Source organism: Cydia strobilella, chromosome 19 (assembly GCF_947568885.1).
Source record: "Cydia strobilella chromosome 19, ilCydStro3.1, whole genome shotgun sequence".
Classification (NCBI taxonomy): domain Eukaryota; kingdom Metazoa; phylum Arthropoda; class Insecta; order Lepidoptera; family Tortricidae; genus Cydia; species Cydia strobilella.
Window position 1 is genome coordinate 10004674 of NC_086059.1, and position 25545 is coordinate 10030218.

Consider the following 25545-nt stretch of genomic DNA (forward strand, 5'->3'; position numbering starts at 1 on the left):
CACAAGTTGTACAAGGTTCGAGTGGCCAGTCGCGGGTTGTGTGCCAGTGTGTACACACGCACCAGCCTCCTAAAGGTTCCTTACGAGTGCACTCACGCCCGATTCGCGCGTTTATACGTGATTTAATTGACCTAAGGATTTTCATAGACACGGTAAGTGTTTTGTTTACTTTTTTTAATTGAGCAATAGAACTAATTGTTTAAGTTGTAATTATAGCTGTTAAAAGACGTCGTAGCGTCTTTATAGAATTTAGTCACGTAAGCGAAATGCCGATGCCGTTAATTTTGCAAGAGCGTCCTGTCAACTCCTGTCCTGTTTCAAATGCAGGGAGGTCGATTGATAATTGAACCCGTCTATTCATTCAACATACCGTAACTCAATTTATTTCGTCTCCGCATATGCATAAAGGCTAATTAATCTAGGTTACAGTAATCAGTACACTTAATTTTTTAGCATTTCATAAAATCTCCTGTTTAATGATTAAAATTAATTAAAAGTGAATTAATATTATACTAAGTGTGAGAAGAAATGCTCAGCTGTATATGGTAGAGTATAGTAAATATGTAGTATTAGTTACCTCGCGTGTCATCTTAATTCTTAACGGTGAGAAAGTAAGCAAACTGAATGAATGATGCGACTTTCGTAATAATGTACGTTTATTTAAGTTTTTAGACACTTCATCTGCCCATATGCGTGTCATTCTTACGTGTGATCATTCAAAACATAATTTTAATAGGTCTAATTTACTTTTATGATTTTAATGAACCTCTTACTAAGTTATGTAACTTTATAAATAAAATAGCCAAACCAAATACATAATTATTAAACAAGTAAACCTACCTATGCATAATGTGCATAACCTTTATGAAAATTATGAATTTACATTGTAATAAGTGCTATAAATATGCCCAAAGGAATAATTTTTACACAATTTTGTTTATAATTAACCTGAGAAAATGCATTTTCATACTTTTCGAATTTAAGTGTTATGAAAAATTTAATTAAGAAATGCGTGTAGTATTCGGGTAATTCCGACAAGTTCAGAATGTCGGATAAGTTCAAAAACCGGCCAAGTGCGAGTCGGACTCGCGCACGAAGAGTTCCCTACCATTACGGAAAAAACAGCAAAAAAATCATGTTTGTTGTATGGGAGCCCCATTTAAATATTTATATTATTCTGTTTTTAGTATTTGTTGTTATAGCGGCAACAGAAATACATCATCTGTAAAAATTTCAACTGTCTAGCTATCACGGTTCATGAGATACAGCCTGGTGACAGACGGATAGACGGAGTCTTAGTAATAGGGTCCTGTTTTTACCCTTTGGGTACGGAACCCTAAAAATGGACTAATATGATGTATGATGGAATTATGGGTCGGAATTACCTGAATATACATTTTAGGACTAGCTTTTCCTGCGTCTTCGTCCTAGTGGTACTGGATAAAAAAATTGCACCTACTTATATCCGGACTTCATAAACCGCTTTATTAAAGTTAGTCAGGTCATTTATTATATTTGATATTTACCTATGACCAACCATGATACCGCTGCTGGTCTACGAGTGCGACGAGTGGTCAGTTGACCTAACAGTGTAACGATGCTACCTACATATGGATAGGAGATGTGAATGTGTTCCCATCTGTTTGTTAATAATATAATTTGACTGAATTAAATGCAGTCCACGTTCAAAATTGTGAAACAGGAAAGTAGAAAAACCGACAATAACATGCATTTTGTCCGGGCAGTGGCCCACAAGCTCGGCCGAGCGTAGATTGTATAGTCCGGTTCAAAAATATCTACACAATTATGCACCGCCATTAAAATAAGTAAAACTAAGAGAGAAGTTGAACGCACACACGCACACACTCATTTAATGATAGAAAGCCCAATCGTGTCTTTTAAAAGGAAATTGTAATGTAATGTACTATTATTTTAAAAAGTATGGTATTCACTTAAAAATAACTTTTAAATGTTGTTAAGGGTTTTTTATTACGTTTAGTTTTTACATAAAAAGTAGTGTAATAATGTACCACCTACTATAGGAACCTAAACTATATCTTATATAAAATTAACAACCTAATCATCATGTCAGCCAAAAGTCGTCATTTCGTAGACAAGTCCTCCCCCAAGAATCTCAACAATAACTGCGTTGGGCACAAAATGTTGCTCTCTCGAGACATCCCACATCCCAACCCTTATCGTAATCTGTCTTGAGGTTCGTCGTGAATAGTCTGTCGCCAAGAGGCCTGTTCATATTTAGTTTAAAAATCTCAACTTGGTCATGATTTGTTATTGCAAATGATGAGGATTTGATACGACCCGCAGTGCATCTCGCCCCTCTCATTTTGTTTTTTAATCCAACTTCGAATAAACTGCACCAATGCGAATAGTTTATGTTGGTATTCAATTTTCTTTTCAAATAAGACGCCTAGTTTGTATCAGGATCAGTTAGCCGGAAACGTTGGCCCTTTGGCAAGAAGTGTAAGCACTAAGCAAGCACACGCGACAGTGTCCGCAAGTTAGGGCAGTTACATAGGCGAAACTATCAGTTGTCACGAAACTATCACCAGTTGCTCACCGGATAATGTCATCATTTGCATGTGCTAGCAAAACAAACTGTTCAATATCTATAAATATATGCGGTATCGTATGAATCAAGTTTAGACAACAAAAGAGCGATTCTTAAATGATCGTGTGCACGATTTGATCTCTGGAAGCCGATTGTATTATAAATAAATAAATATTGTAAGACGTTGTTACACAAATTGACTAAGCCCCACAGTAAGCTCTGCAATAAGGCTTGTGTTGTAGACAACGATGTATATGATATATAAATATTTATAAATACTTAAATACAAAGAAAACACCCATGACTCGGGAACAAATATTCGTGCTCATTACAGAAATAAATGCCCTTACCAGGATTTAAACCTGGGACCATCAACTATCGACTTCATAGGCAGGGTCACTACCCACTAGGCCAGACAGGTCCTCAAACAGTAACACAACACATCATAATAACGTATTATAACATTTTATCGCTGATGATTATTGCTTATATTTAATAAGCCGTCACAAGCGACACTGATGGTGATGGAATTACTTCATTCCTTCTGTCATGAGTCCTAGCAAAAATTAACTAAGTACTTTACGCAATCAGCCAGTAACTCAAGAAGTTCTTGGTTAAATAAAATAAAAATATTTTAAAAGTCTAACTAGGCAACATGTATAAGCTTAACAAATCTTTAGGCTGAAATCGGTCGAACAGAACCGGTTGTATTTATCATAACAGTTCATACTCAATACAGGTGTGCCATTCTAGTAAGTTACCAAGGGCGGGCGTATAGATGCGTCAACGGGTTATATCTTGAAATTGAAATCGCTGATAGACGCAACTAGCTATTGAATGTAATTAATTACAGCAACATTTTCATGGGCCTAAATCATTACAACGCCGAAAATGGCAAATTTGTAATTACCAAAAGCCTAAGAGAGTAGACCAATATGCGAGACTACCACTGAAAGTTTTGATAATGTCAAAAACAGTAATATTTAGGAAATCAGTTTTATTTTGTAGCTTTCCAAAAATGTTACCGACAACCCATGTCTAGACATTTTTCCAAATAGTGGCATCAAAGTCTTCTGCAGCAATATCAGATATTCAAGCAGGATTTTTTACTTGTTTCATATTGATAGGTACCTACTCGTATTAGGCTAATTTAAAACTGCTGATAGTACTGATGTTAATTATACACTTTTTTCAGTCTATAACATTCACTGCATTCGAGAGTTGCTTAGGACGTCACTGTAAAAGAGGTACTTACAGGTGTAATGCATAATTATTTTCACGGAAACGTACGAACGTGTCTTGCTATTTCAGTCAGTCTCGGTACAAAAAGTACTGAGGTTGATTGAAGTAACTTGAAAATACGAACGTTTCCGAGAAAATACAAAGGGAAAACGATTATGCACTACATATCTGTAATCCTTGTGTTGTTTCGTATCAAAAATATGTTATTGATTTGATACTGATATTCACTTTATTCATCAAGCTCGTGCTAGTCGTGCAAAAAATATTAATTGTTTGGATCCCAAGGTCACAATTCACAATACACTGGTCAGTCCTAGAATCGCGTCGCCTGCGCTCGCTATCGATGACAGTCCGTACACGGCTAGGTCGGAATCTGTGCCGATGATAAGGTACGCCCGGTGACCCACTGGAGGCAGATTTATTGAGATCGATCACTCACTCATTCATCAGAAAACGCTTTCGCTTCGAACAAGAGCCGCAATAAATTATTGCTATCTCATTGGATTATTTGATGTTTTTGTAGGCATATTTTAATGAGAATGTAGTAGTTATTTTTGACCGAGTGTTAGCGAAGGTCTCCGTTTCAGCTTGGACAAAAATGTTTTCGTATTAGTATGGTTAGAGGACTACGAGTCGCATTTCTTAACCGATTCTCGTGAAATTATGTGATTATCAAGAATTACCTAAATATAATTTTTTTGTTTAGGTATTCGGTTTTCGGGAATTATTTAAAATGACGAGCCATGGGGCTTCGCAAATTCTACAGCTTACAGTCACTAGTTATGGTTGACTCCTCTGTCCGTCTGTCTGTCAGTCTGTCTGTCTGTCACCAGGCTGTATCTCATAAACTCTGATAGCTAGGCAGTTGAACTTTTCACAGATGATGTATTTCTGTTGCCGCTATAACAACAAATACTAAAAAGTACGGAACCCTCGGTGGGCGAGTCCGACTCGCACTTATCCGGTTTTTTTATTTTGTATGTTGTTATAATTTTGAAAGCAAGAATCTTTAGTCTTCAAGGTATCTTAATAAATGAACTCCTTTTTAGTGTGATTTCTGCTATATTTTCACTTATTTTTGATCAAAGTAAGACAATAAATGTGCTGGTATTATAGTCTGGCAAACCATATTGTCAAATGGCATTTTCGAAGATTGACCTTTCGCGCCTACATTTTCCAGCTAAGTAGTACAGTACAGTAAAGTACAGTAGCCTTCTTTTATTACTCCTTTATGTATAGGTTAACTGGAAGCGATCCCTCTTAGGGATAAGTTCGCCTTTGTACACATTTATGTTTTATCCATGTTTTATCTGATGTAACCAATATTCCTTTTTTTTCGTACAATAAAGTGTTTACTTACTTACTTACTTTATTTATATAAGTATGTATGTATATTAATGTCGCCTAGCACCCATAGTACAAGCTTTGCTTAGTTTGGGACTAGATTGATCTGTGTAAGATGTCCCCTAATATTTATTTATACTAAGAGAATTAGTTTTCCAAACTATTTATAACCAGTAAGCTCCATCTTAGGCCATGTTGTTGCTCATACCATCAGTTGACTCATCAATTACCGGTCAATTGCCGAAAGGCAAACCTGTGGTTCGTAAACCGGTTCATATTTATTTGCATGTTATGTTTTATATAATAAAATCGGAGCTGAACGAAATTTAGCAGTTGATATGTCAGTATCTAGTTAGAACAGTTAGAACCATCTTCGTATCGTGGTCATTATGATAATTATCCCCGCCGATCGCGTAACCTGATGTAACGTTGGCGCGGCGCGTGAGTGGAGTCACGCAGCGACTTCAATTTTAGAACTAAGATGCGGTTGAATGGACATCAGGCGATTACGGTTTTGGACGATTAGGCGTAGGTAATTCTGGATTTGCTGGCTCTTCGCAAAAAAGCGGATTGTTGTGCTCAAGTTATATGTTCGGGCCCCGGCTGGTTTGCATCTGCTTAAAGGGGCCGACTGATTATCAGTCCGCCGGACGATATCACCCTGTCAGTTAGAACAAAAATTTGACAGTTTCGGAAGACACAAGGCACAAGGGGCCCCTACGCCTACGGTTTGTCTAAACCTAACAATTTATTAAAATTGGTAGGAGTTTTGAATATGTCGTGTGGATTAGAATGGAAATGGAAATGATGAAAAATTATAGAAATCATTCGTGTATTTTTTTACAATTATTTAGTGATTTTTGAACACCTAAATATGTTTGTACCTATTATATGATTCGCTTACCCTTATCCTATTCGTTTGGGACGGCGCCGCATGTCTTTTTCTTACATACTTACTTCTCTGTCGCCCTACATAAATAATAGATTCGATGTGAGTTTTGGGGCGTTTTACCTAAAGAACCTTGCAAAGTTTATTTCAACCTCACGTACTTAATTATGTACCGACTAGAGGTAGATATATCATAATTTGGAAACCATTGATTCAAGGCCCAATGTGCCCTTGAACCAAATTGAAAATAACATTATTAAGATTGAAGCAACCAAAATTACCACAGACTAAGAACTCCCCTCACCATGAGTTTTACGTGGCCTTAAACGCTAGCGACTGCGTCAATTAAATTTCAAACGCAGTGCATCTCGCCTGCATTAATGTTAGCACGAGGGAGATGCATTGTGAGTTTACGCAATCGCTAGCGATTATGTAAATTTTAAACTTGTGGTAAGAGTACAAGTGTCGTTGCGATTGTATAAACAAAAGGACAGTTAACTAGAATTTACAACCATTTGATAGTAAAAGTCAAGGTAGTTAAAATATTGGAACGTATGCCAAATGAAGATAAAGTTACTGTAACACACTGATTTAAACTTTCACGATTTTAACTATTTTTTTACTGGACTTAATCGCCAAACAAACAAGCAAAAACATAACAAACAAACAAAGATAAACAAGACCAAGTGCGGGCAGTTCGAAAAACTCGCGCGCCTAGAAGATGTTGATGTCAACTTTAGCCAGTCTTCTCCGAGACCACGGGGACAACGCCGTCCTCGAAACGTCGGAGGTAAATTTAAAACTTATTATACGCGATTAAGTCCCGTCGTTATAAATAATAAAGTTACCGTAACTGCTACTTACGGGCTACTTTGGTACAAAATAATCAGAATATTTGCAAATTTGTCCTGCAACTTAGGAATTTAACCTATTTCAATGGCATTTTAAGGTTTTTTACTAAGCATACGTTTTGCATAGAAATCGAAATACACAAAAGTGCATATTTTATTTTATTTTACACCCTCAATCGTCTCATACGGAGAAATTATTACTTTACCCAGTTATGCGTTAGGGAGGTAGTGGTGATATTGCTATCTCCTTCCACCGTATGGCTGCGTCCCTTACCTACTGTCTTACATTGATCTACGTTGTCCCAGTATGTGTACCGGGCATCACGTTACTATATTTTTAAAATTAGCCATAAAAATATTGTCACTATCATTATACTAAACATCATCACTATTGATAGAAAAGAGATATACTGTCGTCAGTCGTAGAATGCTTTGCCTTTGACCCATATGAATGCGCGTTTATCTATAGACTTGATTGACCACTTGTCGTTGTTGAGGTACCGGCGCGCGCGCAGGTTGCGCTTTCTCGTAGAAAGCGAGTTATGTCAGATCATTACGCGGCTGCAAATAAACCCGCTAAAGGCCGATCTCAATTGTACAATAGTACAGTGCGGATGAGTCGTTAATCAAACGGAGTATGATTTACTAACCTACTTACAAATGGCAACGAGAATGTGACAGTGGCGGTGCAAGAGTACGCCGACGTTAAAGATTTACTCTTGTGCACTTGAAGACGAAAAATGTAAACATATATTTGACTTCAACTGTGTAGCCTAGCAGATGTAACAACGAAGCTGGAAACGTTAACAAAAAAGCAAGTACAAAAAACGACTATTAAGATTTTTCTTTATGATCAGATGAAGTGATAACTATATATTTGTTGCCTTTCGAACTAATCTTAAGCGTATCTGAATTGTTATTACGGTTAAAAAAGATGATATGAGGCGAATAATTGATGTTTTAAAGCAGACTGGTATGGTGACTGAATTTATTTAATAAGTAAACGAAAAGAATTCAGTCAGTAGATATAAAATAAATTATAAAAGGTTATATTGTCTTCGGTTACCGCGATAGTTACTCATGAAATAAAACTATGAAAACGGATTATATCGCGTATATTGAATTTATAATACATCCCACAAATAAATACAATATACGCGATGTATTATAAATTCAATATACGCGATATAATCCGTTTTCATAGTTTTATTTTATAAAAGGTTAATTGAATGGTAATTGTCAACAAAACAATTTCATGAATTTATTTAATAAGTAAACGAAAAGAATTCAGTCAGTAGATATAAAATAAATTATAAAAGGTTATATTGTCTTCGGTTACCGCGATAGTTACTCATGAAATAAAACTATGAAAACGGATTATATCGCGTATATTGAATTTATAATACATCCCACAAATAAAAACAATATACGCGATGTATTATAAATTCAATATACGCGATATAAACCTTTTTCAGAGTTTTATTTTATAAAAGGTTAATTGAAAAAAAAAAAATAGCCCTCTTACAGTAATACTTGGAATTTTTTCTAAGTATTAATTTTTAACAAGCAGAAACGTCTGCGATCGATGCTATTGCTTAGAATAAATTTAAAAGTGGAAAAAAAAGTTCAAGTCTCACCCAAGGCAGTAATTTTTCCACTTTTAAATTTTTTCTAAGTAGTTCGCAATGTAGTATCACTCTGTCTATAACTCAACAAGTATAATTATTAATGTTATTATTGCTGTACTCTCGTTGACACTTTATGGATCACAGATCACAGATCCACCTCGTGAATTTCACTATGCGAAAGCTGAGGCCTCAGAGGTCAATCAAAAGCAGAGACCAGACCCTGGATCAGTTGAATTATAGACAGTCATGACATAATAGAGATACAGATAGTATCAATAATATAAGTGTTCCGTCGCGGGAAGAAATGTCCCATCTGTCTTTATCGCCGCTAGGACGCCATAGTTATCTTTATCGGTAAGCTGAAAGTAAACTGATACATCTTTCCGTCGTCAGGTTGAACTTGTTATTGGGCAAAGACCTGACGGAGACCTGCACGGACGGACATTGAATATAGACCACCCTCAGATTAGGTAGAGGGCAGAGGGCTGCCAGGAGAGGAGTATGTGGACTTGAATATGTCTATTTCCATGAGCCACAAAACCTACCTCGTCGCTCATCCTTCTCGTTACCTCGGACGTCATAAGTCTTGTGAACCGGCCCGTGTTGATGATCGATGATTGATGATGATGATCGTCAGCATTTTTTTTGCATTGTTAGACCACCTTGTACATGTAATGCCCTGATCAAGTGTGCCGTGTATCCGGCGTAAAATAATATGATTTTCTACATCATGGCTTGGAGACTGCAAAATTATTGTGTCCGAAGAAGCTATGGGCTTTGGCATGTTGTAGAGTGCCGTTCCGAGTGGATGTTAACGAAGGTGCAGCTACTTTTAATCGGAATATCATTCCAAAATAAATGTCTTCGACTGTACTTGTCCTAATTCGTGAAAAAAGTTACAGTGAACAGTGCATGTGTTCCGCTCCGCCGCCGCGGTAACCCACTCTGAATTCGGCAAACGATTCCCGACCAGTTATTGCGCACGAGTGTACGCAACACGGAAATTTAGCGAGTTTCATTTGCCTTTGTTAACCTAAACAAGGAAAACTTTAGAGTGCCTATAAAAATGGGTTTAAAGCAAGGATGCTATAAACGGAGATAAACTACTACCTAACTACAATTCTGATGTATGAACATGACAAACGCTGAACCAATAAATGGTTTACAATCACCTCTCTTAATCTTATTTTTATCGCAGAATAGTTGAGTTAAAAGAAGTCGGGAAAGCCAGCTTTGAGTAAAGTGGTAAATAGTTAAATAACGTTAATATCCCTTGACATTTCTTGTATTTTATTATTATTTTAACTCGACTGCGCTAGTTACCATGAACATGAAACAAAGTAAGTAACTAGGTATATCGAACTATGGTAGCACAATAAGAAAAAACTTAATTTATCTACTCGAAATTCATAACACCCTTCGGTCGTGTTTTAATTTATCGCCACTCGTTGCGAATTGCCTATTTTTCGCACTTGTATTGTAAGTAATTTAATACAATGACAAATTCCTATAGACATTTATTTTTAGATCCGTAATTCATCAATTACTTCCTACTACAAAACTGCAGCACCTTATTAACACTAGTGACTATGAAAAACAGCTAAGTAACAATAAAGCTGCAATATGCAATTATGAGTTGTAGGTAAAATTATGCACAATGCAAGGTAGGCCAGCCGAGTCATGACATTCTTTATTGTAATAGTTAACCTTATGGCACCGAATACGCGTTGGCACATATTAGCTGTACATTTACACGTAAAATGACTGTATAGACAGTCTTACAACTAGATTTTATGAGTTTTTAAGAATTTGTGTTTTCACAAAATCTATATAGCTTATTACATTTCCCCTTTGTCAAGAGTCTCTCGAAAGGGGCTGGTGTATAGATGCAACGAAATACCTATACAATAGGTACATGATTTAAGTTTCTTTGGCGTTTTCTATAAGCGTTTGTTAATATCTCTACTCTAAGGGAATCAAGATATAAAACGTCACTCAGCTTCCAATGTCAGGGGTGTAGGTACCTAGACCTAAGCAAAGTTTATTTCTTGACTACGTAGTACAAATTACCTTACCTTTTGTTTCGTTAGATTTTAAAACGAATTCAAATCTGACTGCCAATTTTTCTTGTATGATGAGATTGATAATGAGCCGCTAGGTATAGCTGTCGTGGGGCAGTGGGGATGATTAGTTGATTACTCACGAAGACGAGTATTCTTGACGACCAAAAGGTGAAAATAATTAAGCCACTCCTTGAACTTAATCAATCTAAACTACTACGATACCTACCAAAAAAATCCTTGCAATTTTCACTAGTCAGTCAAACAATATTATCTGTCGAACAACCGGAAAATCGGATGTTTCTGCGTTACTCCTAATTTATGTTAGGAGGGAATAATGTTTAGTGCGAAATTGTGCATTTCCTCGGCGAACAGGACGCTATCCAAGGACTTAGGAACAAGCCTAATCGATTTCTTGTGAGATTTAGTTTAAGGACGCACTTAATGGGCACAATCATGCAGAACATAAGTTATGTTGATCGCACCCGTTGTTGCCATCGAAACTTTGAATCACGCGGCGGCCAGGTTCATAGAAATTAAGAATAGATAATCCACGATGGGGGAAATCATGCCCAAGCTAAATTTTACCAAAATTCAGAAACGGTTTTTTTACTATAACTTGCCTTTGTCAAACATTTCAGCTTATGTGATACTTAGAGATATCTACTCAATATATGTTCTCAAATCAAAATCATGGAGAGCTATTCAAATTGGGTCACTGCTGTTTGCAAACATTTTGTTTGTTTAAGGTATCACTCACAATTTAGGAGGTACCTACTACCTAGTAGGTATATTTAATTTAATAAGTCAATTATCAAATCTAAAGACTTATGTCCTTGGGATAAGATTCAATTTTGTATAAGTAATGGTTTTAAGACTGCCCGTACCTAATACTGAATTTACGAGCAGGAAACCGCTTTGTTTATACTTTCTCGTGCCTTTCTCTGATAATGTATCCTGTTATTGAGTAATGTGAGCCAAGTTACGTGATGCTGAGATCCTTCAATCTGTCCTACTTTTGTTTATGGTCATTTGCTTCGTGAGACGCGAACCAGTCAAGTATTAAAATGGCTATAAAAGTAATTTGCCCGGTTTGCAAATTTACATTATGATATTTATGATACGACACAAAATCCCTGCTATAAATATGTTATTTCGAAAGACCTTTCTTTAGATTAGATAGACAAGTACCCAGCTAAGTTCAAAACTAAATTTCAAAAAGTGTACATTTTAAACGCCAAAATAATGTTTAGGTATCATCATAGCTCTAAATGATGAAGAGGCAACATCGTAGAAAGACTATGTAATATAGGAAGGAAAGATTAAGTTTTGGTTTCATTTTTCCACTACCTGAAGGTTGTCTGGAATAGAGAACTCTTCAGCGATAATACCGCATTCCGTATTTATGATTTGTACCTACTCGGTATGTTTCTTTGTACCTAGTTATATTTATTTTCTGCTTTTGCATTGTATTGTAATTAGTCGATGAGTAATTTATTCTCATTTAATATCACCAGAAAATATACCTACCTAGTTGATTTATTAATTGAATATTCGAAAGCATTAAGGTATAATTTGTTTATTTGCATTTATTACATGTAAATTACAAAGATCGCTTACTCGTACAAACACTTTGTCATAAGGGGTCTCTTGTTCTTCTTATGTTATGCGGTTATATTGTTTTTGTTGTTCTTATTCTTTTTATTGTTGTACTTTTGTTTTTAATATCCTCCTACCCTTAGGTTGTTTGGAAGAAAGCCCTCTGTTGCTACCTTTATTTACATTGTAAATTTGAATGAATCTGTTATTAATTTGTGTGCAATAAAGAATGATATTTGTTACAGAAGGTGGCGTGAGGGTACGCTTTCAAGATGGCGGCGACCAAGTACTCTCACCCCTTCATGCAGGGGCTGAAGTCGCTGCCCCTGGAGTACGAGGAGGAGATACAGCAGATCAGAGAGTGGTGAGTACTTTACCATTGAATTAACCCGCGAACGCCACTCCCACTCCTAACCTTGTCGGAACGCACGGAGGTTGATACTCGTATTGATACTCGTAGCCACGCGCGTCATTTGACGTCTTTGATGGTAAAAGGGGCAATGACACAGTTATAAGTATGGTTGAACAACCTTTCTCACAGATCAGGGGGTCTACCCAAGATGTCAATCGATTGCGCCGTAACGAACGAGTCGCTAATGTCTCTCTGTCGCACTAATACAGAGGATTGATATAGAAGAAAAAAAAAACCTGAAGTTTACATTACCTTAGTAATTAGTGTTAGTATTAGTATTAGTAGTGTTTAGTATTAGTGATGTTTCCGAAATAAATTATATGAATTTAATTACAAATATGTACCTTACAGACTATCATATATAGGTATGCATTTTATAAACTTAAAAATAAATACTATTTAGGCGAGAAAACGGCGCGGCTCCGTTGAGCATGTAAAGATTGAACATGGTAGAATGTTTCATAACAATATCCTATTTTCAGCAAATAGGAAATTTTAGACAGTGAATCGAAGGAAGCATTGCAACGCATCCACTGCACCAATTTACACAACACAATTAGTTGAATGTTATTGATTTCAGCATGAATTGGACCGTGAAGTAATTACGCACCTACATACGACACAATTATTTCTTTACCCTACCTACACGCAGAATTCAGCTTTTTAACCTAGAGCCAGCGATGCAATATATATATATATATATATATATATATATGTCCAGCAGTGGTCGTCTATCGGCTGACAAGATGATGATGATGATGATGATGATGATATATATGCAGTATAGACAAAGCTTTAAGTACATATTTGACTTAAAAAGGGTCTATAATGTTACTGATACTTCTAACACGTAATAACTGACAGTTACCACATTTGCATAAATATATCTCGCCTGCAGCTTTGAATATTACCCAATACACAATATCCCGCTAATAAAAACATTATTGTTGTTAGTTAAAGTTTACTAAAAGTTTTTATTATTAACAGAAAATCTTTAATATAAAATTTTGTACCTACATGGGTAGGTATGCTTGCACGGCATTACAATATTTGACGTTGTCAAGCTGCGCTCAGGACATACGCTCACGGCACAATACACGCGCGTCGGGTCATTTTTAGGGTTCCGTACCCAAAGGGTAAAAACGGGACCCTATTACTAAGCCTCCGCTCGTCTGTCACCAGGTCGTATCTCATGAACCGTTATAGATAGACAGTTGAAATTTTCACAGATGATGTATTTCTGTTGCCGCTATTATATAACTCGCACTTGGCCGGTTTTTTATTATTATTTTTATATTTTTTAGTGACCTATTAAATTTAATTTTTTACTTTTTAGTGACAGTTGATTTTTATTTAATTTTTTTATTCTTTTTTAAATATTTCATTTAATTTTTTACCTTTTAGTGATAGGTACTTCATTTATTGATGATTTTTGGCTAAAATATTAGTTTGTTTATAGTTCTCTTAGTGCTCTTCATTTTAGTTTTGGGCTATTCGCGATGAAACTTTGACGTTTTGGTGCTAAACGATTTGTACCTAAATGTTGTTAGGTAATTATAAATGAATTTTTAGCAAGCATAGAAACGTCTGCGAATGATGCTGATAAGCTAAGAATAAATTTAAAAGTGGAAAAATTACTGCCTTGGCTTGGCTAGTTGGCCTTGGGAGTCTCACCTAAGTCAGTAATTTTTCCACTTTAAAATTTATAGGTATTATGTTTCGTCGTATCGTATTATTGTAACTAAGATTTAGTTTGCCTAGACATTCCCACTCCCAGTCCGACTCCAACTCCCACTTCCACTCCCACACCCAAGTCCCACTATTTCATCTAAACAAGAAATTTCATCTAAATCGGTTTCAGCAAATCAAATTTGACGATAGGTATACCGATAACAGCGCCACCTAACGAGTAAAATTGGTTTTTCAAACCATCCATGTATACTAAAACCACCAGAAAATCCAGAATGTAACAGGCATTTTTCTAAAAAGCACATCAAAATCGGTTCAGCAAACTTGAGATAATCGCAAACATACATACATACAAACATACGGTTCAAACTGAAAACCTTTTTTTGAAGGCGGTTAATAATAACAAAAATGTTTGACAGCGAATCACGACTGAGTCATAAATCTCATAATAGAAGGAGGGTAATAAATTTAATTAGCGCCTTATTTACCCAAACCAAAAACTGGAGAACTCTAGTCGGCATATAAACGTAATATTATGATTAAATAAATAAAAAATTACAATATCGATGCGTAACGTTTGCATTGAGCGTGGATCAGTCACTTTAAGGGCTGCACTTTGGGTCAGATATAAATGCGAAATATGTACCTACCTGGATGCAATAAAGTGCCTAGCTACTCTAACAACCCACTGATCCAAATTCCTGCCGCTTCTTTCCGCCATCGCTCTACGCGACAATATTTCCATCTTCACCACTTAGGTTGTTGTTTATCCAGAAACTCCCTGCCCGCACTGCTAAGCTAAAAGTCCGGAAAAACCGCAGTTCATTACTGCGGTTTTTCCGGACCGATACGAATATTATTAATACGAGAATAAAAAAAAAACACAAATCGATTCATTTATGTTTGAGAGATATTCACGATAAGAAAGACATATACAAAGGCTAAACCACGGCTAAACTCGTAAAACTTCTCTTTTTGCGTTTGTATCAAACCTTCAAAAATAATATTAGTTTTAAACACTGTCCATGCTTGTTTCCCAGGGTAAAGAGCCAGCCGCACCTGCCATACATCTCCGACGAGTACATCGTGCTGTTCCTGCACTCCAACTACTACAAGGTCAAGGAGACCAAGGAGACCATCGAGTACTACTTTACACACCGCACCAACACGCCCGATCTCTTCAGCAACCGCGACCCGCTCTCGCCTAGGAACCAACAGATATTGGATATTGCGTACGTGTTTTTTATATTATGAGCACCAACTCGGGCAAGACTCGAACTTGCGACCTTTGTGCGGTGTGACTACTCTTAAGGGGGCGTTCAAATATTACGTACTTAACGCAATTTTCGTAGATTTTTTTATCCGATCAATCTGATTTTTCAAATCATCTTGCGGCAAGCGTTTGCCATGTTAATTACGTTAGCCGCAGGACGCCGCATGTCATGCAACTTACGAGTATTATATGACGTCACTCACTAATAGCACAAGTAGCACAACCTCCTCAATTGCGAATGGATATGTGAACGTTTTATGACAATTGTGGCTTTCCTAGTCGTGACGGTTTTATTACCAAATCAAAGATAAAGATAAAGATAGTTTATTATTCAAGTAGGCATATTACAATGCGCTTATGAACGCTAAATAAAGCTACGCTTGAGCTACGCCAAAGGACGCGAACTTCGCACCTTCAGTCTCTTACACATTCATGCGCCCATACGACAAATGCGCTTTCGCCAATTTCTGGCAACAAAACACTTCCACCAAGAAGTTAACCATGCAAACTTCCACCGAAAAGTGGTTTGAACGAGATCTAGTAAGTAGCTTTTTTTAATACGTCATAAATCGTAATAAAAAAACATTGTTTAAATTGTGTAATGTACGGAACCCTCGGTGCGCGAGTCCGACTCGCACTTGGCCGGTTTTTTAATAAAGCCATACGATCATAATAATACCTGAAATACTGCTAATACCACGCTCGTACCTAGCACAACAGGTAAATATAAATATCATATCATACTTTTAAGTAAGATAAAATAGGGATCCTTGCTTGTTTGCTCGTAGCATCAACACCAATAAATTGTTAGGCTATATGTGTGGTGTGACTAGTGGTTTCATAAAATTGGATTTTGATGAGTGTGAAGCGCGTGGGTGAGGAGGGGGAGGGGGGACTTAATTGAGTTCCAGTGCACTAATGGAGTAAAATTTGGCTCAGCTCCCGGTTCAGACTCCATCCGGACATAGGATATGATCTCGCTAATAATAGGTATATCACTTCTGCATTTGTTAAGCGCCTCCACTAATTGCCCTTATAATATTTAAATATTTTTCTTCAAATTATTTGATGAGATTTTACTCGTTTGCATTGAGTAAAATCTCATCAAATAATTTGAAGAAAAATATTGCATAATCAGAATTTTAATTGGTTTTAAGGAACAATGTTAGGAAACGGTAAACATCTTCAAGGGAGATGGTCAAATAGCTGAATATGGCTTCACTTCTTCCTTTAATTCAATTAAATAAAACGATGTTCGTAAATGATCATTAATTATATAAAGGACGGGCTAGTAAGTCACCAAGAAAATGACTAAACGGGAATGACGACAGAATACACGGGTACCTAGATGTATTCTAAGAACAAATTAAATTACTATCTTATGAAAATATTACCTAAATGTCGTCTTGCAACTAGCCAGAATCATATTTTTCACATCACCAATTCGAAAAAGTGGTTTTTCTTCCCTGCTAGGAGGGATCAAAGTAACACTTTTCTGTTCTTGGACACTATTTAAATAATTTTTTGCACATTATTTTTTTAGCTTAAATAATATCTTTAAACATCACCTACCTCATAGGTGATGTGAAAAGCAGTATGTGTCACATGGTAGCAAAATTATTCCCATCTTAGGCGTAATACACTTGAATCCCTCACTACGCTCAGGATTCTACTTTAGAATCCCTCGTTACTCTCGGGATTCTATTATATAATCCTTCGCTTCGTTTAGGATTCAATGTACGCCCTCGCCGTAAATATGTTATTTTGTTCCCTTGTAACACAATCTACTATAGTATAGCAGCTATACTATAGCTGCTAGGTATGTATATCTTTTCTCGATTAAATGAACAGCCAGAAGAGACCATAATTAAAGTAGGTATTTAATGTGCATTAACTATTGAGTGGAAAATCCCTGTTACTAGTTATTACAATAATACATCATCATTATTTACTCCATCAAAGTCGCCTAGGCTTTAACGGTACATCTGATATGGCAGTTCTTTATTGATCTAACGTTTAATACTGATAGCTGATATGATGATATCGATCCCGCCTTGCTATCTACGCCTCACATCTGAAAGGGCTAGGTTTCTGTGAGAACCCTGTCCTGTTATATAAATACTCAATTTACTAATGCAAAAATATTTTGTTCATTGTTATGGCAAGGCCAAGTGCACTTGACACGCACTGCACCAATTCAAATACTGTTTGGTTTACGTCTGCGATACGGGGTGTGTTTTTGGATTCCGTTAATTTCGGCATATTGCGACGTACACTACTAACTAATTGAATCATCTGTACGCGATTACACTCAGTGACTTTATTTATTGGTGAATTATTGCTACGCTTGCTTTTTTATTTTTACTCTTAAATCGACACAAAATACGGAAGGTCTTGATTTCCTTCTTAATCCGCTCCGAGGACGGAGCTCAATGGTTGTGATAACTCTTGTGGAAAAAATGCAAAAACAGGGTCAAAGATTATATCCAGTATTTTGGGCGTTGTCGAATTAAGGTTTCGTTCAGTTCAGCGATATAATTCGAGGAATAGGCGCGTGTTAAATATGATCGTAATTGATCACTTTTCTGTTGACATTATTTTTTAAGGAGGCATTAAATATCTACAGGCCAGACCCGTAGTGCCATGGTGGCAGTGCATAATTTTTTTTCCTAAAAGACCATGCCATCGGATTTGATATTGGGGCCTCTGAGTTTTAGTTAGAAACCAGGATTTCAGGAATAGGCTATGCTGCCCTCCTACGCCGAATAGCGTTATCTCAAAAACAAATGACTGAAAATTAAATTTTCAGATAAAGAATTTAAAGTATATGTTTGCAGTCAAATTTGATTTGAGATAGCGCTAATTGGCTTATGAGGGCAATAATGGGCTACTTAAGAAAACTTACGGTCGGTTGACTTGCACCCAGTGAATGTTGCACCAAACCAATGACCAAACTGTGTCACCATTAAAGCGTTCGCTAAAGTTTATTGTATGGGAAGTTTCAAAGGTCTCTGCTGCGTGACGTTGATTAGTTGGTGCAACTGACCCTTAAGAGGATGGGCTTTCTGTTGCACTTAGTGTTCGTAATGGAGCGTCGACACTGTCATTGCGGTCCGAATTATGGCTGTAATGATTACGGAACGGTATAGTAATCACGTCAATTACATCTCGTGCGTTCGGACGTGCCTTCCCTGAAGAAAAGAACTTTAAGTCATGCAAGTCAAGTGTAAATAAAAAACTACCTGAGCGGAGATTAAATTTTTGAATTGAACGTTAAGAATATATTCGATCAAGTTACTTTTAAGGCAAAATGAAGCTGAAGTGTTAAGTTAAATAATCTTATAACACATCGGTTGTTTGGTTGGTACTTGGTACTCTGAAAACTTCATTCTAAAATATAGTTAGTATCTTTAAGTAGGATTATAAAAGCGGATATTGGATGTATTATCATTATGACGTGCTCATCAAAGCACAGTTCACACTCCGCTCCGACAAGGAGATGCATTTAGATTTTAAGTATAAATATGATATTAATTTTTATATTAAGCTGAGCTCTCTGGCATCTGCACTCTGCACTGGGATAAATAAAAATTCATCATCTGATTTTTATAACAATTGAATGTTCCTCAAGGTAGCGCGGCTAATAACCTCTGCTAGCCTAAGGCCAGGGCCACTCGAGTCCGCTTCATTCTTATTTGACGATTCGTAGATAAGTGACGTAACTGTAAACATGCAACGTGTATTGTGCAGTCCAAAAACAAATTGTGTTTGTTTATATAATAATTCCAGTGGCTCAATATCAAATTCGAACAGGATTGACTGAGCAAAGGGACCTTAATTTCAGAGCCAAATGATTTGTGTCTAATGATGAAGACCACACCAAGTTGATTAATTTATTTTCACGACAAAAAACATAAAAACCGTGCGCATTCGAGGGTCTTCTACCTTGATAACTTGACATTGATAGTTCCCGCAATAAACATATTAAATTTTATTGATCAGTCGCGCTTCGTGTCCTACTTCTTCTTCTTCCTCAGGCCTTATCCCATTTTTATTTGGGGTCGGCTCTCCTAATCAATTTTCTCCAGTTGTATCTGTTCCGGGTCGTCGTTGGGTCTATATTCTTATTCTCTAGGTCTTTCTTAGCTTCGTGTCCTACCTTGTCCGCAATATTATCAAGTGGGCAAGCCTGTTGAATCGGCAACATCGGCATAGTTTAAAAAAAGTTGTATGTACATTTGAATTACCACTCACAATCGTCCTTACATTAATGTTGAGAAAATGCGTGGTTATGTCAGAATACGGGTTAGTATGCGGCCGTTACCTAACAACTGATTACTGCACGTTTTTAAGTGTATAAGTGAAATTCACCGCATAATCTGTTTACCTAACAACTGAAATACCGAGACAATTACTGGTAGAAAGTTTGGAGTTACAAAAAGATGTTCTGAAGCTGTTCTGTTACATTAGAACAAGATTTAAGAAATCATAAAATTGACAATTTTGAACAATATGAAAAATGCCAATTGTCCGGTCAGATTGAGAATTAGGTACCTATGTGTTAATCAGCCTTGTCATAGCTTAAAAAGACAGTACCCAACAGTGGGACCACAGATGTGCAATTTACGAAAAGTTTCCGAAAAGTTCTCGAAAATTTCAGGAAAATTTCAAAAGAATAATCGAAAAATTTCATGTTGGAAATAGAAAATTTTCTTCCGAAATGTTCTTATAGGGAGCTATGGATATTTATGAATGTATCTCAGTCAGCTTTATAAAGATATTGTTGGTAATATGAATCGGCTTGATTCTATTACAGTTAAATAGGATTTCGTTTTCCGAATACATTCATAACGGCTTCGTCGATAAATAAGTGCCGAAGCTAAACGCATCACCACTATCGCTAGACCAAACCTCATGACAAATAACAATTATCACGTAAGAAAACCGGTTAGTGCTGTTATCCGAGCTGGTCAATGACAGAAATTATATTTATACATGAATGATAGTCAATTTGAAAAAAAAAACTGTTTTTGTCTAAGTTGCACACTCACTTTTTATAACGCCTCGTGTCCAATATTCCTTTCTCCTCCATATGCCTAAAAATAGACAAATACTTATTTAATTATGATTGTATTATGATAGTACCTAAGTGCTACAGTGCAGCATATACTGTCAGAATAATAATATGAAGGCAATATTAATACAGGGAAAATAGACGTATAGAGGAGATTATTGGCAAACGAAAAAAAATCACATACTTAAAACAAGTGACGATACACGGTCCAAGGCAAGCTACAACTACTAGTCTAGATTAACCCATTTTAGAAGAGAATGAGCAGTTGTTGAGTCTGAAGTTTGATAGTAAAGCGTAAATGTCTTAATGTGCAGAGTTAGGTTTTATTACTTGTACCGTCATAATTTTAGGCTATTCGGTAATTTCGGTATCGGTATCGTAATCTTAGTAATCGGGCGTGTTTCCTCAGTTTGTACTAGAACACACACAGTTTTAGTGTAAGCACTAAAATAATGAATTCAGTTGAACTTAAGTGAATCTTTCCTGTTACAGCCACATGATCGGCCTCCCGAACAAGACATCCGAGGGCTACCACGTGCTGCTCTACCGGCTGTCGGACTTCGATTATAGGTATGCAACACATTTTTATTACTTTTTCATTACTAGTCTATAAATTATTGATGTCTATAGCCAACTTATTATGTCTTTAACAGTAAAATCATCTTCTTTCGTAGTAAATAAGTACCTACCAAGTTCTATAAAAACTGTGCTGTCTTCGGTAAAAAAATAAGCTGCGGGCTACATTCTCACAATGTCACTGATGTAAATCAAGAATAACAAGGGTCCCAGTGTGGTAGACATGCACCCCTGTGGCAGGCTGTGGCACTCCATACTTTACGTGTCCTGCTCATTTTGATTTATATTTAATTGTGATTTCTCATAAATTTTGCAGTGGACCTATATGTATGGTAGAAGACAATGACAATGCCATATTATGGTACGATTGAGTTAATCTAATGATGGAGATCGGAGGTGGCCTTAAGGAGGCTTCATAGAACAACGCAACTTCATTGTGTTTGGGTTTGTCTGAATTTTCTCGATGAGTATTAATTAGTTGACTGTTGAAAGAAAAGTACAGTCAGCGATAAAAGCGTATCATAATACATTTATATTAACAAAATACGTATTGTTTTCAGCAAGCTGAACTTCGCGGACGCCGTACGGGTGTTTTGCATGTTCAATGACGTGAAGCTTTCCGAGGACCGGCTCTCCGACGGGTACATCGTCATCTTCGACATGAAGGGCTGCAGTCTCGGACACCTCACGAGGGTCACGTTGCCGGCGCTGCGGGCGTTCATGGTTTACATTCAGGTTAGTTCAAGTTGTGAATACTATATTCAGGATCAAGTGGCAGGACCATGTTCCCAACTCTGAGGTCCTGCTACTCCTGCGTCGTTCCGAAATGTATGGCATGGAGGCCATACTAATGCAGCGGCAGCTTAAATGGTGTGGGCACATTCTTCGAATGGATGCTACCGCTTCCCTAAATCTGTTCTCTACTCTGAGTTGGCGGTGGGTAAACGGAAGCACGGTGGTCAGCACCTGTGCTAAAAGGGCGTGCTCGAACGGCATCTGAGCCCTGCGCCATCGACCCTGAGCGTTGGGAGGAGCTTGCTAGAAGAAGGTCATTTTGGCGTTCTACCATCCATAACGGTGTCAAAATGTTTGAAGATAGACGCCTAACAAGCTTAGACATAAAACGCCAGTTACGGAAAGAGAGACTTAAGCGCTCCCACGTGTACACGTTCAACGCAGCTGGCCAACTTTATTGTCACGCGTGCAATAGAGTATTTAAGAGCAAGTTCGGCCTGGCCAGCCACATTAGAACTCACGCTAGACAACGTCCATAATGTTTATTTGGGGTCGCCGTCATCGAAATGTGAATTACAAACATCTGTTCGAATGTAAGTTAATCAAAGTTTATGATATTGGCACTTAACCTCTCGTGTGCCGCGAGTTTTTTTTCAATTCCTCGTACGCGGATCCGCGGTATACGAGAACTGAAGTAACTTCGGTGACATTGTAATTGTATGATATATTCAAGCTTGTCTGTTGGTGGGGACCGAAGATGACCATAGGAACAGTATAACTAATCGAGTCTGGACTTATTCGAATGGTCTTGATAATGGCTGATGTACAGACTTATAATAAAAAGTACAGTACGGATGAAAAGATCTATTCCTTATTTTTAATTTTATTTTGTTAATCATGTTTATATAGGTTCCTATTGTCAAAGCAGTGCTTAGTGATTCTTTAACTTTTTTCTTGTGCTTTCAGACCGCGCACCCGTGTCGTCTGAAAAAGATCCACGTGGTGCATACAGTCTCGTTCATCAACCAGGTGATGTGTCTAGTGAAGCCTCTCATCCACTCAAACCTGCTCAACCTGCTCAACTTCTGCTCCGAGGGCCCCGCCGCCGTTGTGGACAAGGAACTCCTACCGGAAGACTACGGCGGCCCCCTTCCCCCCGTCAAAGACTTTCACGCCGAACAACGCAAGAACATGGAGGATACTTACAGAGACTGGCTTATAGAGACGGAGATGTTTAAGGTTGACGAGAAGAAGAGAATCAAGAAGCCTAGTAAAGGCTTGTTCGCCAGCTTGACCAGCAGTTTCAAAAGTCTAGACATCGACTGATGCTGCGTACGTGATTTTAGGGACCTGACCTCTTATAACTATTAAATTTTTTATGGTGCTGACTTGCCTTTTTCACTCGTTTGGTCTTCTGGTACACTGTCTTCTCAAATTATTTACAATTACAATAACATTGGCATTCAAAATGGTTTTTAGATCTGTTATAGCTATGTTGCTCCTTATCAATCCGTCAAGAAAATGTTACCAGTTAATTTACATATCTTCCTGTCAAAACTTAGAAGCACTGTTATTTTGAACCAAACAGAAAACTAAATCTGTTTCTTATTTTGTTTCTTAATCTCCGTTAAACCACACTAAATATATGAAAAGTTTAACAGAGTTAAGAACGTCCCCATGCAACATGAGAACGACTGAGTATCTGCGAATTAGTTTTATTTGGACCATTATTTATTTTCATAAGTCCGTGACTGGAATTGGCACCCCTCACCGAATTACGTAACAGGGTTTTATCTTGTTGTTTTCTACTTGTAGGTAAGTTGCCAATATGTACGTAGGATTTTTCCTTCTCTCGAGCTTGGACTATTGCTCAATATTTTACACTTAATAAATCTATTTTTTTAGAAACTCTCTATTAGATCTTTTAAATGTTGGTGTAACGTTGTGAAAGTTATTTTATGAGATAATTAAAAAGTTACATGTGAACCTTATAATTTAAACCTGTTGAACTGAGGTCCTTATAATTAATTTTGAAATCTTTGTATGACAAATAAACACACATCATTTGTTAATCCTCAGGAAGTATTTTGCTTTATACCGTTTCTCATAAGGCCCTCATTTCATAGGTTAGGTACTGTCTGCATTGTGTTGTTGACAAATATCAATCTTATTTTGAATCGATTGATTAGCAAATTCAGGTTAGGTATATTAACACGTTCACGGGCACAGCGCCATTCTCGAAACTGCGTGACGTGGCACAGGTAAGTCCCATACAAGATGTTTTCCGGTCTATGGACAGACTGCCACATCGCATTTTCTATAAAAGTTGTACCACATATTGACAGCACAGTATGTATACATCTTCATACATTGAAGAGGCTTGTGATACGCCATCTCGTCTATAGCCGTAACGTTCTCAGCCGTGTCGTGCCACAGCATGCGTAATGCCCCTATACTGGTGGTGGTGATGCATAAAGTCGGTAAGTATGTAATAAGTCACTGAGGATTTTGCTGTGACACCAGAGAACCTTGTGGTGTGCCTAAAACTGCATAAGATAAGTCAAGTGACTTCATTATAATCCTATGACAACGGCGTCTGTGACCGGGATTGCGGTTTTGTCAAAGTAAAAATCATCTGCTTCGAGGGCCTCCTTTTACGTCTCCCGACGGACTGTCCGTGAACGTGTTAAAGAATATAACATTTTGGCGTCCTGTTTAAAAGTTACCATACCTACTTTTATTAAATATAAATCCTATTATCATTGTTGTACATATCATTATAGTGTAGATGTATTCTGTTAAGCTAAGTTTTATACTACGCTTATATTATAAATAAATGTCACTATAATCTCTCCATATGAAGGGATTTCACGTTTTGTAAGTAATAGAATGTATTTGAGCTTTAAACTCATTGATATTTTTGTAGTGGTTTTAAATGAATTGTTATTTAACATTATATCATAGTCAACTTTTCAACTGTCTTATTATACTCTACGCGGAATTTAAAAAATAAAAACATTCTTTTAAAAATTACACTGGCTCCCTTAACACCGCGTACGCACTTATATTTATATAACCTGTTTTTTTTATATTTTCAAATGTTGCCAATTATAAAGTTTAATGTTTAAAGAAGTTTTACATTTTTAGAAAAAAATATATCATGTTATTGAACAAACCAAATCATCGTTAATACATACATGTATTTGTAAATAAAATAATAGTCAATAAATGTGTTTTGATCCTGTACCATGTCCCAATTTTTTACTTTTGCCGTGAAAATAATCCTTATTCTTGTCTTATAAACTCTGTGCCTTAAGAGTCCCCGGCAAGCTCGGCCGAATTTCACCGTCCCATACAAACGTAGTTCCGCTCTCATTTTGAAACTACGTGTTGGATTGTAATGAAACTTTGCACATACAATGACATGAGGTATATTCTAGGTCTGTAATTAGTTTACCTTATCCTATTATAAGTATAAAGTTTTAGAGCAATCTAGCTAGTCGTTTTAAAATGAGAGTGGAACTACGTTTGTATGGAGAACCGAGCTTGCCGGGGACCCTTAAGTCATAGTTCCAAAGATTAAATAAAAAATAATTCACGGATT

At 36.9% G+C, this 25545-nt stretch overlaps 1 protein-coding gene across 2 annotated transcripts; it reads left to right on the forward strand.

The window, feature by feature from the left end:
- LOC134750380 (clavesin-1-like) lies at positions 1–25170 on the forward strand. 2 transcript variants are annotated; one of them, XM_063685541.1, is made up of 7 exons: positions 1–152; positions 12428–12546; positions 15324–15515; positions 21123–21200; positions 21767–21941; positions 22908–24156; positions 24634–25170. In XM_063685541.1, the coding sequence occupies exons 2-6, from the start codon at positions 12455–12457 to the stop codon at positions 23265–23267; spliced, it is 897 nt and encodes a 298-aa protein (XP_063541611.1). In that variant the 5' UTR covers positions 1–152; positions 12428–12454; the 3' UTR covers positions 23268–24156; positions 24634–25170. The 2 variants fall into 2 exon arrangements, with proteins under 2 accessions (XP_063541611.1, XP_063541612.1); XM_063685542.1 differs by having other exon boundaries at positions 16–152; positions 12431–12546.
- The last annotated feature ends 375 nt before the right edge of the window (positions 25171–25545 follow it).

What these genes read in the sequence shown, in the direction of transcription:
- LOC134750380 (XM_063685541.1), top strand. Translation starts at nt 12,455, where the DNA reads ATGGCGGCGACCAAGTACTCTCACCCCTTCATGCAGGGGCTGAAGTCG. An exon ending in ATACAGCAGATCAGAGAGTG is followed by an intron (nt 12,547 to 15,323) that starts GTGAGTACTTTA and finishes CTTGTTTCCCAG; the next exon opens with GGTAAAGAGCCAGCCGCACC. An exon ending in CGTTCATGGTTTACATTCAG is followed by an intron (nt 21,942 to 22,907) that starts GTTAGTTCAAGT and finishes TTGTGCTTTCAG; the next exon opens with ACCGCGCACCCGTGTCGTCT.